Raw genomic sequence first — 14,623 nt, 5'->3', positions numbered from 1 at the left:
GCTGGTCCGGCCCCTAAGCAGACAGGAAGTCAGGACGCATCACTTCCTGTTGCTGCTAGCTGTTGTGCAGGGTTTTCCTGTGATTTATGCTCTGCTTCTTCTTCTCCTCTCGGCTGGCAGAGCGCCGTCGGAGGCGGAGAGGAACGGCAGACTGGAGGGGTCCAGGTGGGTAGAGCGAGACGGCCAATCAGAGCGCAGCGTCTGGAGGAAGTTAACGTCTTCTCCTCCCTCCAGCCGCGCCGTCACGTCCGACCAGAGGGAGGAGCCGCCGTCCCCCGCCGCGCCGCACTCCAAGGACGCCAAGCCGCGCTCGCTGAGGTTCACCTGGAGCATGAAGACCACGTCGTCCATGGAGCCAGCGGACATGATGCGTGAGATCAGGAAGGTCCTGGACGCCAACAACTGCGACTACGAGCAGCGCGAGGCCTTCCTGCTGCTCTGCGTCCACGGCGACGGGCACGCCGACAGCCTCGTCCAATGGGAGATGGAGGTCTGCAAGCTGCCCCGCCTCTCGCTCAACGGCGTCCGCTTCAAACGCATTTCAGGAACGTCCATCGCTTTCAAGAACATCGCCTCCAAAATCGCCAACGAGCTCAAACTATAGAGGGACTGGGAGGACTGGGAGGAACAGGGCCACGTAGGGACAGGAGGAAACAGGAAGTGGTTCAGGTGGACAGACAGGGACAGGAAGTGATGAACAGAAGGAAGTGACCCGACTGCCATCTTCCTGTTTCTCCCAGCAGGATGACTCTGAGCTGTCTGCTGATTGGTTCCGGCTCGACGCTGTAGGCGGGGACGAGCGGACTTTGCTGCAAAGCATTCTGGGACTCTGAGTCCGGCTGTTAGCGTTTCCTCTTCAGAGAGTCTCTCTGTGTTTTTGTGAATGTAAATAGTTTCTCACCTTGTTGATTTTGTACATGTGAGCAGTCAGCTGATCCGACTGCAGCTCAGGCTCACCTGTGTCTCATTAAACACGTTGAACGCATCGCGCGTCCTGTCGTCGTGGTGACCAGAGGGAAGCTAGCGCCAAACTGTCCTCAGTTCACCAGACCTCCAGACTGCGTTTCGATTCAGTTTCAGCTGCAAACGCTTCAGTTTCCACTAAAGTGTGAAATATGTTCAACTTTTTTGTTGGTTTAAGATATAAAATTACAATAAAATGCGATTTATGGTTGGAATAAGGCAAAAATAGGTAAATATCAAAAGTGGAGGTAAGAGGATAAAATGTTTTTATTCAAATTAGTTCAAGTGTTTATAAAGTTTACTTCAGTTTATTGATTATAAAACTAAAATCAGTTGAATAAAATGGAACAGATTCAGTTTAGTTGCTGCAGTGACGCTGATTGACCACCAGGTGGCAGCAGAGACAAGCCTCCGGGGTTTTAATGGAGGGACGTCAGAATGGAAATATCTGCTTTTACTTCCTGTTCATAATTTTATTACAGGTTTTAAATGCTGATGCTAAACGTGCTGGAGGCTAATCTGTCCAACTGAAACCAGAAGTTTACATACACCTTTTCCTCTGATGTTTAATCACACCAAGCTTCTCACTTCAGGTCAAATTAAACACAATTATTTCTATTTGCTAAAAACTTCAATAATGAGGAACAAAGTCAGAGAGGATCATAAGTTTACATAAATCCCAGTATTTGGTTGCGTTTCCTTTCACAAGCCTCTCAGTAGTTCATTCCTCTAACTTCCTGTTTGTTTTAGCAAATAGAAATATTCTTATTTGACCCAAAAGAAGAGAAATATGGTTTGATTAAACTTCAGTCAAAATAAGGTATGTAAATTATGGTTCTAACTCATTTTAAGGGATGATTAGGCCACATTTATGATTGCATAAAATTTCAATTATGGGTTTTTCTGTAAAAAGAAAAGTTCAGCATCTTGCAGACCAAAACGAGTCAAGAAGCCAAAATCCAGGTGTTGCAACGGCCTAGTCAAAGTCCACAGTGTTCTATGCAGAAACAAGCGTGAATTTGATTAAATCCATGTTTGTAAATGAAGACAGGCGCCGAGTCTGGGCCACAGAGACTTTATTAGATATTTCAGATGTTAGATGGATCCAACAGGTGCAGATAAGGAAATAGAAAATCCTTCACATGTTGGAAGACTGCAGTCTAACCGAGCGGCTCTACGCGTCCCGCAGCGTCAGGACGGACTGGTTACAGTGAGGAAGAGGAGGAGGACGGGGGTGAGCAGGGGCAGTGAGGAAGAGGAGGGAGAACAGCGGTGTCGGGTTACAGTGAGACAGTTCACTTCTGCTCTGGCATCAAGTCGTCGATGGCCTCGCCGGCCTCCAGGCGCTTCTCCATGTTGACCAGCAGGTTGACGCCGTCCACCACCATCTGGACCAGCTCCACCTCCGAGAAGCCCAGGCGGTCCGCGTTGGAGATGTCGAAGACTCCGCCCACCGCCGCGGTGTCCACGCCGCCTGAGACGCAGACAGGAAGTCAGTGGTACGCACACTTAGCATGCTAAAAACTGAGAAAATAGCTTAGCATTTAGCTAACTTTGAAAAAGTTTTCGGCTCTTCTTCCTAAATGAATTTTCCAGATGAATTCTAAAGCACTTATTTAATTGCTACTTCCACTAAACTACTACCAGCACTAATTTTACAATTAGCGCTTTAGCCAACTTGGAAAACGTTTAGCGCCCTTTTCTTCTGCTAAATATAATTTCCAGATAAATTCTAAGCTGATAATTGACTTGACTGCAGTGGTGGGCACACTTCCACTAATCAAGCTAAACATTTATCTTATTAAATTTAGCATGGCAGCTAAATAATTAGTTTGAGACTAAATAATTAGCTAGCAAGCTAAATCTATTTAGCCTGAAGCTAAATCTAGTTAGCTCAATAACTATATTTAGCTTAACAAAATATTTACCCTCAAACTAAATGGTTACCACACAAAATATTTAGTTAACAAGCTACATAGTCTTAAATGGAATAAATAGCTTCTAGATATAAAATATTTAGCCTCAACTATACTCGCTAACTATATTTAGCTTGTTAGCAAAATAATTAGCACTGAACTAAATATTTTGTTACCAAACTGAGATTAGTAAGCAAACTACATATTTAGCTGGTTACTAAATATTGAGCCTCACTGACATAAAGAATGAATATCATGGTGAAAACAGAACTGAAACAAGAACCACCATTTTTAACTTAAAGTTGTAAATAACTTTACAAATGAAATCCTGTATGCCAATGGCACTCTACACTGCCCCCTACAGTCTAACCGCACAGAATACAAATGCTACAAAGTCGTCAGCCTGAGTTTGTTTTCAATGTACCCGTTCCTCGCTTCTGGAGCCGCAGCCTCTTCAGGATTTCTCCGAACTTCTCGTGCTTGCTGACATTTGGCAGCTTGACGTGAACGCCGGCCCTCAGCCCCGTCCCCAGGTTGGACGGGCAGGTGAGGACGTAGCCCAGGTGCTCGTTCCACATGAACTCGTGTCCTCGGTTCTTAAACAAGTCTTCGATCTGGAGGAGACAGAGCTAACAGGTGAGACGGGGCGGGAAGGTGAGGGGTACAGGTCGGGATGGGGGTGCAGAGCTTACTTTGGTGAGCCCGGTGCAGAAGCGTGTGAAAACCTCGCGCATGTTGCCCCCCTTCTGCATGCTGATGACACGCAGGTGATCCTCCTCGTTCACCCACACCAGGAAGGTCTTGTTGTCGTTGTGCCTGCAGGTGATGGACAATGTTTGGGTCAGATAAAGATGGAGTGGCGGCCATATTGGCAGTTACCCATGGCAGCGTAATGTAATGTAATGTAAATTAACAGTCCAGAATTTATCCAGAAAAATTTACTTATGGGAAGCTAAAGGCCCTAAACGTTTCAAAATCAGCTACCGCTATGCTATTAGCTCATTAGCGGAAATGTACCCACAGTTGCAGCCAAGTACGGTATGTGTGAATTTATCCAGAAAGATTTAGAGGAAGCCAAGTGTCACAAATGTCTTAATGGTTAGCAAAAATGTGAAAGCAAAAAATGAAAAATTAGTTCTGCTTTTGAATTCCAGAAAAAATAATTTAGGAGAAGCTAAATGTGCTTAATTTTTTCAAAGTTAATATTTTCAAAGTCATCAAAAATACTACAGCGCTAAATGAAAAATCAGCTCTGCTAGCAGACTTGTGGAAGTGTGCCTTTAGAGTTTATCCAGAAAACATTAGGGAAAGCAAAGTGCGCTTAACAATTTAAAAGTTAGCAAAAATGCTGAACCACTACACAACGAGTTTGCATACTTACTAGCACATTAGTAGAAATGTGCTAAAAAATGCAGCAAGATAATTTGGGGCTTCACATTTTATCCAGAAAATTTAGGGGAAGCTAAGTGCCCTGAATGTTTTCAGAGTTAGCACAAACACTAATCAAAAGATTACTTCAGCAATTAGCACATTAGTGAAAGTGTGCCAATAGCTGAGCTAACGTGCTAATGGCTGAGCTAACGTGCTAATGGTTGAGCTAACGTGCTAATGGCTGAGTGTGTTGGGACATACTGACCAGATGCCGCGTGCGTCGGGCCAGTCGCGCGCCATCCCAGACGCCAGCAGCAGAGGAGAAACGGGCTTGTCAAACAGGAAGTGGTCATCGATCAGCTGCTGTTGCTCCTCCTCAGTCATGTTCTTCAGGGCGTAGTATTTCCCCTTCAGGTCTCCTTCCAGAGAGTCCAGAGCTGCAGGCAGAGAGAAACCGGGTCAGAACCGACCGGTTGGCGGCGTGGTGCCACCGAGTGGCTGCAGTCATACGGTCGAGTATTTAGGTCGCATGTCAACGCTGCTGCCATTTTGTATTCTAAAGAAACATCAAATAATTCTGGTTCTCTAGACTCTGATATTTTGATTTCCAAATGAAATGCAGAACAGTTTTTCCTTCCACTAAGCTTTATATTATGGTTCTATTAATATGTTTGCACAGTCAGCTTCTTTACAAATGTCGTCTTATGGTTTTTATGGGTTTTATTTGTGTATGGAGCTGAATTAGGGCCATAACTGTTGAAAAAAAGTTTGAAATCACTTTTCAGGTTCAGTGTTTTTTTTTTCTCACCAAACCTTATTATATGGAGCTAAATTAGGGCCACAAAATTTGTAAAAAAATTTAAAAAAATCTAAAAAAGTGACTTTCAAGGCCAATTATGTTTTCATTAAGTTATATTTTTGCAAACTTCATCATAAGGAGCTAAATTAGGGCCATAAAGTTTATTAAGAAAAAAAATAAACAAAAGCACATTACATTTAAAAAAAAAAAAGGTTCAAACATTTCTCAGAATCAATGCGTTTTGTCGGTTAAATTTTGTTTTTCAGTTTCAAATTAGTTTCATTTTAAACAAACTTTTAATCACAATATAGCTCCACATTCATATTTGTTAATATCTACGAATACTGCTGGTCTACTGAATGCTTAAACTATCAAAAATGAATAACTCTTGTGTATTTTTTTATGCTTGTTTCTGGTAACAAAGTTTCCAAACGTACTTTTATTGGTTTCCAAGGAAATAAGTGTCTGTCGGGCATGGAAGCCTCCATTATGCCTGAACATTTTCAGGATGTGGATTATCAAATTCAACCACATTTGACCTGACTGGATCTTGTGATGAATCAGGAATATAAACTGAAAATGTAACAGAATTTTATTCATCATAAAGAGCTAATTTCATGCCCAGGTCACCGACTGGAAAGTTTTTTTTATTGATTGAACAAAAGTAGCTGCCGTCTCTGTTATATCTGCAGATGTTTATCTTAACAGAAATAGTCCTGGTTTCTGCCAGCAGGGGGCAGCAGAGTGTCCTCTTAGTTTTGTTCAGTTTGAATATAAATCGGCTGAGCTCGTTAGGAGTTTCTCTGCAGGACGACGCTCTGCTCACGGTTACGTAACGGTCTGTTGGCCAACCCGCTCACTGAGGCATGATGGGAAGCTATAAATAAAGACTCATCCTCATCAGACGGAGCTAAATAAACCCGGAATGATTCAGAGAATCCCTGCATGCTCGGGTGTCCCTGAACGCAGCATAATATGATGCTAACGGTGCCCTGCTCCTTCACATCCGGTTCGGTTCCGTTACATAACAACACGGCTCTGATCTGGTGACTAACCTGCCTCACTTCCTCCAAACACCTGAAACCTGAACTTTACCTCACATCTGACTTTTATTTAAGTGATAATTAGTCAAACTGCCGAGATTGGATGAACCACCGGGCTGGAAACGGAAGCCTTTGAGTCAAAGCAGCCATTTTAACTGCAGGCTGCCGCTTTTATAAGAAAACCCGTTGGGGATTAATTATTCAGTAATTTTCACTGTGTTATGCATTCATTTATAAATGTCAAAAGTTTTAATCGAAATATTTAGTTAGCTAGCTAACTGAATATAGATTGGCTAGCTAACTAAATATTCTACCTGGTTAGCCAGCTAAAGACATGGCTAGCTAAATGTGAGAACTCTGTTTAGCTACATAAATATTTAGTGAGCAAGCTAACAATTTAGCTCTAAACTAGCTCTGAGCTAGCTATACATTTAATGTTACCTAGCTCAAATTAAAAGCTGAGTCTGATGAAGCCTCTGCATATTGATTGCTAAATGTCTGTATTGCCTTTAAAAAGGCTCATCCTTTGGTTTAAGTTGAAATGATAAAGAAAATAGGAAAAGAAACTTTGATGAAGAGGTGACTGCAGCGATTTAAAAACGATCTTAGAAGTTCGGAAGACCCAGCTTTTACTTTGGTAGTCCACTTCTGGTCATCTTCAAGTAAATTTGCATATTAGCTAAATATTTATCTCCGAGCTAAAAAACAAAATAGCTTCAATTTAGATATTTAGCATGTCTGATAAATATTTCATTTGAAGCTAAATGTTTAGCTTGCTACTTAAATATTTAGTTAGCAAAACTGACATTTATAAATTAATAACATGGTGAAAATATGACTGCCAATGTTTTCTTATGACAGGCTAAATAACTGAAATTATTGCTGTTAATTGTTGACTGCAGGTTTACCAGCAGCAGCCCAGAGTCAGTTAGCATCCAGAAACAGACCAGAGCTGCTGCTGTACCTTCGATGGAGAGCTGCTCGATGGCGCGGCGCTCGCCGCGGCTGCAGTGCGGCGGCAGGCAGAAACCACGGATGCTCCTTCCGGTCCGAACCCGAGAGCTCAACACGTAGTTCGAGTCCAGGTCGTCTCCGCCCTGAAGACAGAAAGACAGAGGTTACCAGATGAGTCCAACATCAGGAAGTCCTGATTCAGCACCATGGACAGCGAACACAACCAGAACCAGGTTGGTTCTGAACAAGGCTAGTTCGCCCGTTCTGGTTTAGTTCGCCCGTTCTGGTTTAGTTCGCCCGTTCTGGTTTAGTTCGCCCGTTCTGGTTTAGTTCGCCCGTTCTGGTTTAGTTCGCCCGTTCTGGTTTAGTTAGCCTGTTCTGGTTTAGTTCACCTGCAGGTTTTCTGCGTTCAGGTCCGTCTTGTGCTTGTCTGACGGTTTGTACCCTCCGTGGCGGTCCTCGATCACGGGGTCCATCAGGTCCTTGAACACGTCGTACGTCTCCTCGTCTCCGGCCACGCAGCCCACCGTCATGATGAAGGGGTGACCTGCAGGGAGACGCCGAGGGACAGAAAGCTGAAACCTGTGAGCTTTGCTCTTGTTTTGACTTTCTGCAGCTGAACGTGATGATTCTGGATGTGAAGAAGAGGATCAGCAGATCAGACAGGAAGCAGTGGCTCCGCCCTCGGTGGGGAATTAACGAGCAGAAATAACTCGAGCTATCAAGTCAATCCAATTAGGAAGGAATTAATGAGCAGCAGCAGATCTGCAGGATGGATCAACAGTCTGACGCACCTCCAATCCCACGCCTGCAGATTTCACCGCTCAGGTTGATTTGTTGCTTCAAATAAAAACATCCTCAAAATATTCAGCCATGATGGCTGGAAGTTTATCCTAAAGCTTCATAATCAGGAAAACAAATGTTAAAATTCCAACAGCCTCCAAATGCAGCGTGAGGATTTTTGATCTGATTAACAGAATCTGGACTCTGATGAGGTTCTGACCCGGCGGAGCGTTCAGGTGTTTATGATGTTTAAATATTGAGACAAACCATCCAGAATCATCCGTTCACCTGCACCCAGGTGGAGCAGTGGGGCCACCAGGGGGGGCCCAGCGGGGCCAAAGACCCCACAGTGAAACTTTATGTTCTGGTTTTATAGATATGGATTTATGTTCAAACATGTTTTTGGCTGTAATTATATCGAGATTTGTTTCTTTCCCAGGACTCGAACCATCAGAGAAATCTGGTCTTAAAGGCAGATTTATAAATGAAACAGATTATCTGCAGGATTTTCTTTATCTGAAGGTTTTCTAGGTTTATTTCATGTCCACCTGATGGCTTCTAGTTTTAGTTATTTTTACCTGCAGGGTTTGTAGCGTTATTTCTATATTATCTAAATGTTTTCTACATGTATGTAATGTTTATCTGCAGGTTTTCTAGGTTTAGTTAACTTTTTTCCTGATGCGTTTCTGGTTTTAGTCCATTACCTGCAGGATTTTTTCGGTTACTCTCCTTCTGTGTGTGACTCAAACCCAGTTCAGCCTGTTAACGTCTGTTTCTGTTTTTCCTCCCAGGACTCCCATCGGCCCCCAGTGGCCCCCCGTGGAGCCGCCCCTGCGATGCGTTTCCAGGTTGACTGGAGCCTCCTGAGAAGCAGGAACCAATCGTCTGGCTCCAGGTGAGACTGACCTGGGTTGTCGACTCCGGTCTGGATGACGTCGTCCAGGGTGAAGCCGCTGGGCGTCTCCTTGTCGCGCAGCTGGGCGTACATGTCCAGCGTCAGAACCTTGGCCATGTGGTTGTTGTGCTGGCTGAGGTCGGGGAACTCCTGCTCCGCAGAGTAGTTCATCTTAAACTTGTTGTGAGTGTTTCCGAAAGGCATGACGACGTCTGGGCTGCCGACCTGGACCACAAATAATCACTTTACATCCATTCATGTGGAACGGTAAATAATCCATCTGTTTGATTAGTTCAGAGGTGATGGATCATCAGCTGAATATTTTATTTGGTCCAAACTTTTGATTCTCTTCTAGGTAAAAACGTCTCATAGGTTAAATATTGTTCTTTCAAAATAATAATTATAAAACTTCAAAATAAATGTCTAAATATTAAATTTGTAATTTCTTGCAAAAGTAGTTTTCACATTAAATTATCCTGAAAACTAAAATCTCAGTTTCCACATTATTTATGCCCAAATTTAATCTACGTAGAATATTTTATATTACATTTCATAGGTTAAATATTGATTTAAAGAAAAAAAAATCAATAAACTACATTAAATAATCGATCATTTAATATTGAAACTGCTTCTGAAAGAAATTACAAAATGTAATATTTAGACATTTATTTTGAAGGGTTTTAACAAAAACAAAATTATCCTAAAGATAAAATCTTAAATTAAATAAAATTTAAATAAAATAAATTTCCACCACAAACTTTTGATTCTGTTATAGATTATTTTTTAAATCAATATTTCCTTGAATTAATTTTGTTTTCGGGTTTTTTTCTTCTGAAAATAAACCTTTAACACTCTTCAAAATAAAATGTTAAAATTGTAAATTTTGTAAAAAAAAAAAAAAAAAAAAAAAAAAGAGACAAAAAATATAAAAAATAAAAAACAATTTGCAAAAGTATATTCTACACTATAAAGGGAGATAAATGAGCCCATAAATTATCATAAAAGATAATAAAATTCCAAGTGAAATAAAATCTTAATTTCCAGATTATTTATGGACCAAAGCAGGTTAAATTTAATATAATATTTTTTTGTTTTTCAAACATAAACTTTTGATTCTAAATAAAAACCTCAACATTTCTTTATTTGGTTCAATACTAGTTTTTCAAAATAAACCTTTTAAATGTCCCTTCAAAATAAGTGTCTAAATATTTTGCATTTTCTTGCTGAAGCATATTCAACATTATTTATTCATCAAATTAAATATGTAGAGTATTTAATTTGGTCCAGACATTTTATTTTTTCAGACAGAAACTTTTTGATTCTTAGATAAAAACCTAAACATTTCAAAAATTAAATATTGTTTTGTTTTTGTTTTGTTCTTTTCCCCAAAATAAACCTTTGAGAAACCCTTCAAAATAAAATGACTAAATGTATAACATTGTATTTTCTTGCTAAAGTAATTTCCACATTACTAATTGAAGTAAATATTTCAACAAAATCAGAACAAAACCAATAAATTCTCATTTTCCTCATGAACCCCAAACGGCTCTGCTGGCCTTTCAAAATAAAAGGTTTTGCCTCCTTATCGTCTGGTTTCTGATTCTTGATGACTTTAACACTAAATCTGATGCTTTTCTGTCCAACCGGGTATTATTGATCCGGCGGAGATCGAAGCAGCAGAGATCGGTTTTAAATCAGAAATCTGCTGGTCAGCTGTGAAGCCCAGAAGGTTTTGTTGTTTGTTTGTTTGTTTGTTTGTTTCTGACGGATCTTTAAGTCCAGATTAACTCAGCAGGGAGAAATTTACAGGAATAAAAAAAAAAACAAAATATTAAAGATCAGCAGAGAAGCTGCTCAGTCATGCATCATCATCATCATCATCATCAGCTGATTCTTCTTCTTGACCTTCAGGCTAGAATCGGAACCGCAGGTTTTCTGTTTTTGGTTCTGAATCAGCTGGTCCGGGTTCGGCTGATGAAGGTTCGGGATGTAATCTGGACTCTGACATGGCGCGGCGCGGCGCGGTGCGGGAGGAGGGGGGGGGGAGGAGACACAAAGGGATTAAATGTGCGGGAGGCCGCGCAGTGACGCAGCAGCGGCGGGCCTGCTGCACGCGGCTGCGGCACCGCGCGCGCGACGCCCCGGTCACCTTCAGCACCACCGGAACCAGAACCGGTTCCGAGCTTTAGAGCCGAACGTTCCCTGAAGGAATCAGAGGAACGGAATCGTCCCAAAGTGCGATAAATTCCCTGGATCTGAGCATGCGCTGTTGGCAGCTCCTTTGTTTGCGCAGATTAAAACAGGCGGAATTAAGGTGGTTCTGACGGTTCCGGTTCGGCCTGCAGGTGGATCCTGCAGAGCGGCGCGCGCATCCCGCTGCTGCGCAACACCTGAGCGCAGGACGGACCGCAAGGTCGGCCGGCTGACCCGCAGCGGCGCTTTGCGGCTCCGCAGCGGTAAACAAAGCGCATCAGCAGGTGCACAGCCCGCCGGGCTGCGTGGCTCCCCGCATCACCCTGCTGATGCGGGGAGCCAGGCCCCGCAGGATGAAGCTGCCCCTACCTGTGTTCAGTCTGAGGTGAGAAGCTCCGGATCTCCTGCTGCCGCTGCTGCTGCGGATTAAAGCGGCGCTCGCCTTTTATACGCGCCCTCCGCCTCCCATTGGCTCCTATTTACGGTCCATTCATTCCATTGGTCCGCGCGCTGCTGCGGACCACGTGACCAGCCTTAGTCCCGCCCCCTCTGTCTGCGGTCTGGAGTCAGATTCCTGCCGCAGTGCCTCTGAGCCGGTCGGGGAGGATGGAGATGATGGCTCAGATAAATCAGCTGCTGTGGGCCGGCCTGATGTGTAAGCAAACTCTGCGGCTCCCAGAGAACCTGAGTAAACCCCAACAGGATAACAAATATGCAGTGGTGGCTACAATTCAGCTAATCCACTAATAGCTAACAGCAGAACTAGCCTTTAGCACTTAGCACACTTAGCATCTCCTAAATTAGTTTCTCCAGATAAACTTTGAAGCGCTAATTTACTTGCCTGGTTTGTAAACATTCAGTTGAATAAAGTTTTGGACATTAGTTGTAAAGAATTTTATAGATGTTTATATTCATGCTTTTATTTTGAAGCAGCAGTTTCATTTCCTGTCCTCACATTTTCTCTCTTTTTTTTCCTTCCAAAAACTTTACTCAGTAAACGGCGACAATACAAACAAATGAAATAGTCAGAATAATAAAACCTTTACATAAACAAACAACCTGGAGGGTCAATAAGACAAACAGGCAGAAAATCACATGTAGAAACAGATGTGGTGGCTGTCAACATGACTGAATATGGCACTTTAGCATTAGCGTCTACTAAGCTCTATGTTGACATGGTGCTTTAGCGTTAGCTTCCACTAAATGCTATGGTGCTTTAGCGTTAGCGCTGCTCTGCTTTACTTGGTGGTGTTCACTTAAATGCACTATAAAAATGTTATTTAAATGTCAACATATTTTAAAACAAATAAATCAATTGGTTGGGAAAACATTTCACCAACATTGTAGAGATTTATAAACAGAGAAGAAGAAAAATCTTTGTTCTTTGAAATCCACCATGAAGAAGGAAAACTTTTATTTTTAAAAGTAAAGATGAGCGTTATTCAGCGCAGTTCAGCGTTTCTGGTTTGTGATTATAAAACTAGAAGTTTGTTCTCCAAACATGTTAACATGTTAGCATGTTAACATGTTAACATGTTACCATGTTAACATGGTAACATGTTACCATGTTAACATGTTAACATGTTAACATGGTAACATGTTACCATGTTAACATGTTAGCATGTTAACATGGTAACATGTTAACCTCCTCAGAAACACGAAACACATTTAGTGGTTATAAATACATTAGTTCTTTTAGGGCAGCTGCTATGAAATGATGCTATGCAAAAACTAAAGACATAAAATATTCATGTTTACTCCACATGAAATGCACAAACAGATTTAATAAAAAGCATCATTAATGAGTTTTAATGTGTCACGAAAATGGATTTATCGATTGAAGGCTCTGCAGCAGGATGACAAACTGTCCTCAGAGGTGGACGGGATTTCTGTGGTGACTGAGCACTTTCTCCTGCAGCTCTGAATTATTCATCCGCAGTAGGATGCTGTGTGTGTGTGTGTGTGTGTGTGTGTGTGTGTGTGTGTGTGTGTGTGTGTGTGTGTGTGTGTGTGTGTGTGTGTGTGTGTGTGTGTGTGTGTGTGTGTGAGTGTGAGAGAGCGCGCGCTGAGGACATGGTGTATCCCACAGCAGTGTTCAATATCAGATTGTTAGCATCCAGAGCACTGAGTGACCCCTGCGAACCCGTTTGAGTCAGAATTCCTCCATGTTTGAATCTACTGGGAATAAAAGTATAAAAATGGAGAACTGGCATTCCTGCGCATACAAAAGGAAATCTAGAGAGGCCGATGGTGAAAGGTTTTCAGTCTGAGGAAGCTAGCTGCAGCGCCTAGCTAATCCCTCACATAAGGTCCAAACCCAAAACCAGCTTTCTGCAAGGAAAACGCGCTAATACTGAAACAAATATAACATCTATATTCATCGTTATGCAGTTGAAACTCTGATTTGTCTTCATTTGAAGTTCAATCGTTTCTACAACTAAATCAGCTTCTTGACTTTATTCCAATAAGTATCTATGTTTTGAATGTTTGTTCCTCTGGTAAGGCGCAGAGCCAGCGGTGGACCGGAGCGTTGTACGCCAGAATCTGTTTGGGGATTCTGTGATCTCTGTGACAAAGTTTTCTGTCTGCTGGACTTTAAGGTTTCCCTTCTGGATCTGCTGTTGGTTCCCTGCTGATGGTTCATCCTTTCATCTCCTTGCTTTTACCCGTTCTCCGGTCAGCCTGGACGCTTCCTGCTCAAGGCTGCAGATTATATAATCTGCCTGCTGCTGGATTAAAGCAGCCAGAACGGATTTTCTCGCAGCGCCGGCTGCTGTTTGACTCCTCCTGCTTGCGTTGCATTTTGAAGCAGAGAAACAGATTTAGACACATGAAGAGAAGCGGCAGGTCATCAAAACGCTGCTTCTGTACTGAACTTATTCAAGGTTTGACTGAATGTTGATACAAACCAGAAGATCTGAGAAAACTGTTCATTAAACGGGTCGCAGGATTGGCTGAAACAATCTGGAGTAATCCTGTTTGGAGCCGGTAATAAAGTCCAACGTTGGTCTCCATGACGACGAAAAACATTTATTATGATGGATGGATGGATGGATGGGTGGGTGGATGGATGGATGGATGGATGGATGGATGGGTGGGTGGGTGGGTGGATGGATGGGTGGATGGATGGGTGGGTGGATGGATGGGTGGGTGGGTGGATGGATGGATGGATGGATGGGTGGGTGGATGGATGGATGGATGGATGGGTGGGTGGATGGATGGATGGGTGGGTGGATGGATGGATGGATGGGTGGGTGGATGGATCTTTTTATTGTTTTCTTTCATTAAACTGGACCTCCAGCTCTGACCTTCAGGGACTCTGACTGGTTTTCTTCGTCGTTTCTGCCCCTGATGATGTCACTGCTCCTCTTCCTCGGCCTGCCTTCTCGGCTCATGTTCGCCCCATGATGTTTGGTCGTCAGCACAAGAAAGAATCCTTTAAGCTCAACATTTCCCTTCAAACCGCCGCAGCTTTGGGAGGAAACTTGCTTCTGCTGCTTCCCAGGTTTAGAGCTTCGGACTTGGACTGTTCCCAGGTTTTCGTCAAACCGCTTTCACATCAATTTACCGTTTACACCTGAGAGTCCTCCTGGTTCTGGGTGTTTTTGTTGTTCTGAAGGAGATTGTGCCAGATCGACCCTGCAGACGGTGTGAACTTCAGCCTAGATTAGGCCCCGCCCACCTGGCCTCCTGATTTGCATATGAA

General features: G+C 42.8%; 2 protein-coding genes across 3 annotated transcripts in view; one reads left to right on the top strand and one right to left on the bottom strand.

Moving 5' to 3' along the window:
- Positions 1–985, top strand: part of LOC148152879 (MAP/microtubule affinity-regulating kinase 3-like) — a 3,875-nt gene extending 2,890 nt beyond the window's left edge. For both annotated transcript variants that reach the window (XM_088002050.1, XM_088002049.1), the window contains exons 10-11: positions 121–165; positions 235–985. In XM_088002050.1, coding sequence (XP_087858176.1) covers positions 121–165; positions 235–604 — 415 coding nt within the window. In that variant the 3' untranslated portion in view covers positions 605–985. The remainder of the gene's footprint in view (positions 1–120; positions 166–234) is intronic.
- Positions 986–2,022: 1,037 nt separating this feature from the next.
- LOC106914509 (creatine kinase B-type) lies at positions 2,023–11,352 on the bottom strand. Its single transcript, XM_014981350.2, has 8 exons — positions 11,287–11,352; positions 8,736–8,949; positions 7,439–7,593; positions 7,057–7,189; positions 4,516–4,687; positions 3,572–3,695; positions 3,304–3,493; positions 2,023–2,437 (listed from the first exon to the last, which is right to left on the bottom strand). Exons 2-8 carry the CDS (start codon positions 8,926–8,928, stop codon positions 2,259–2,261), a joined length of 1,146 nt encoding a protein of 381 aa, XP_014836836.1. The 5' UTR covers positions 8,929–8,949; positions 11,287–11,352; the 3' UTR covers positions 2,023–2,258.
- Between the last annotated feature and the right edge of the window lie 3,271 nt (positions 11,353–14,623).

Source organism: Poecilia mexicana, unplaced genomic scaffold (genome assembly GCF_051168715.1).
Source record: "Poecilia mexicana isolate PSO_F unplaced genomic scaffold, ASM5116871v1 scaffold_21, whole genome shotgun sequence".
Classification (NCBI taxonomy): Eukaryota; Metazoa; Chordata; class Actinopteri; order Cyprinodontiformes; family Poeciliidae; genus Poecilia; species Poecilia mexicana.
This window is presented reverse-complemented; position numbering and strand designations above follow the sequence as displayed.

Excerpts from the sequence above, each read along its gene's own strand:
- LOC106914509 (XM_014981350.2), bottom strand. The coding sequence starts at position 8,928 with ATGCCTTTCGGAAACACTCACAACAAGTTTAAGATGAACTACTCTGCG. Across the intron at positions 4,688-7,056 it reads CGAGCAGCTCTCCATCGAAG|CTCTGGACTCTCTGGAAGGA; the intron begins GTACAGCAGCAG and ends CTCTGCCTGCAG. Across the intron at positions 3,696-4,515 it reads CCCGACGCACGCGGCATCTG|GCACAACGACAACAAGACCT; the intron begins GTCAGTATGTCC and ends CATCACCTGCAG.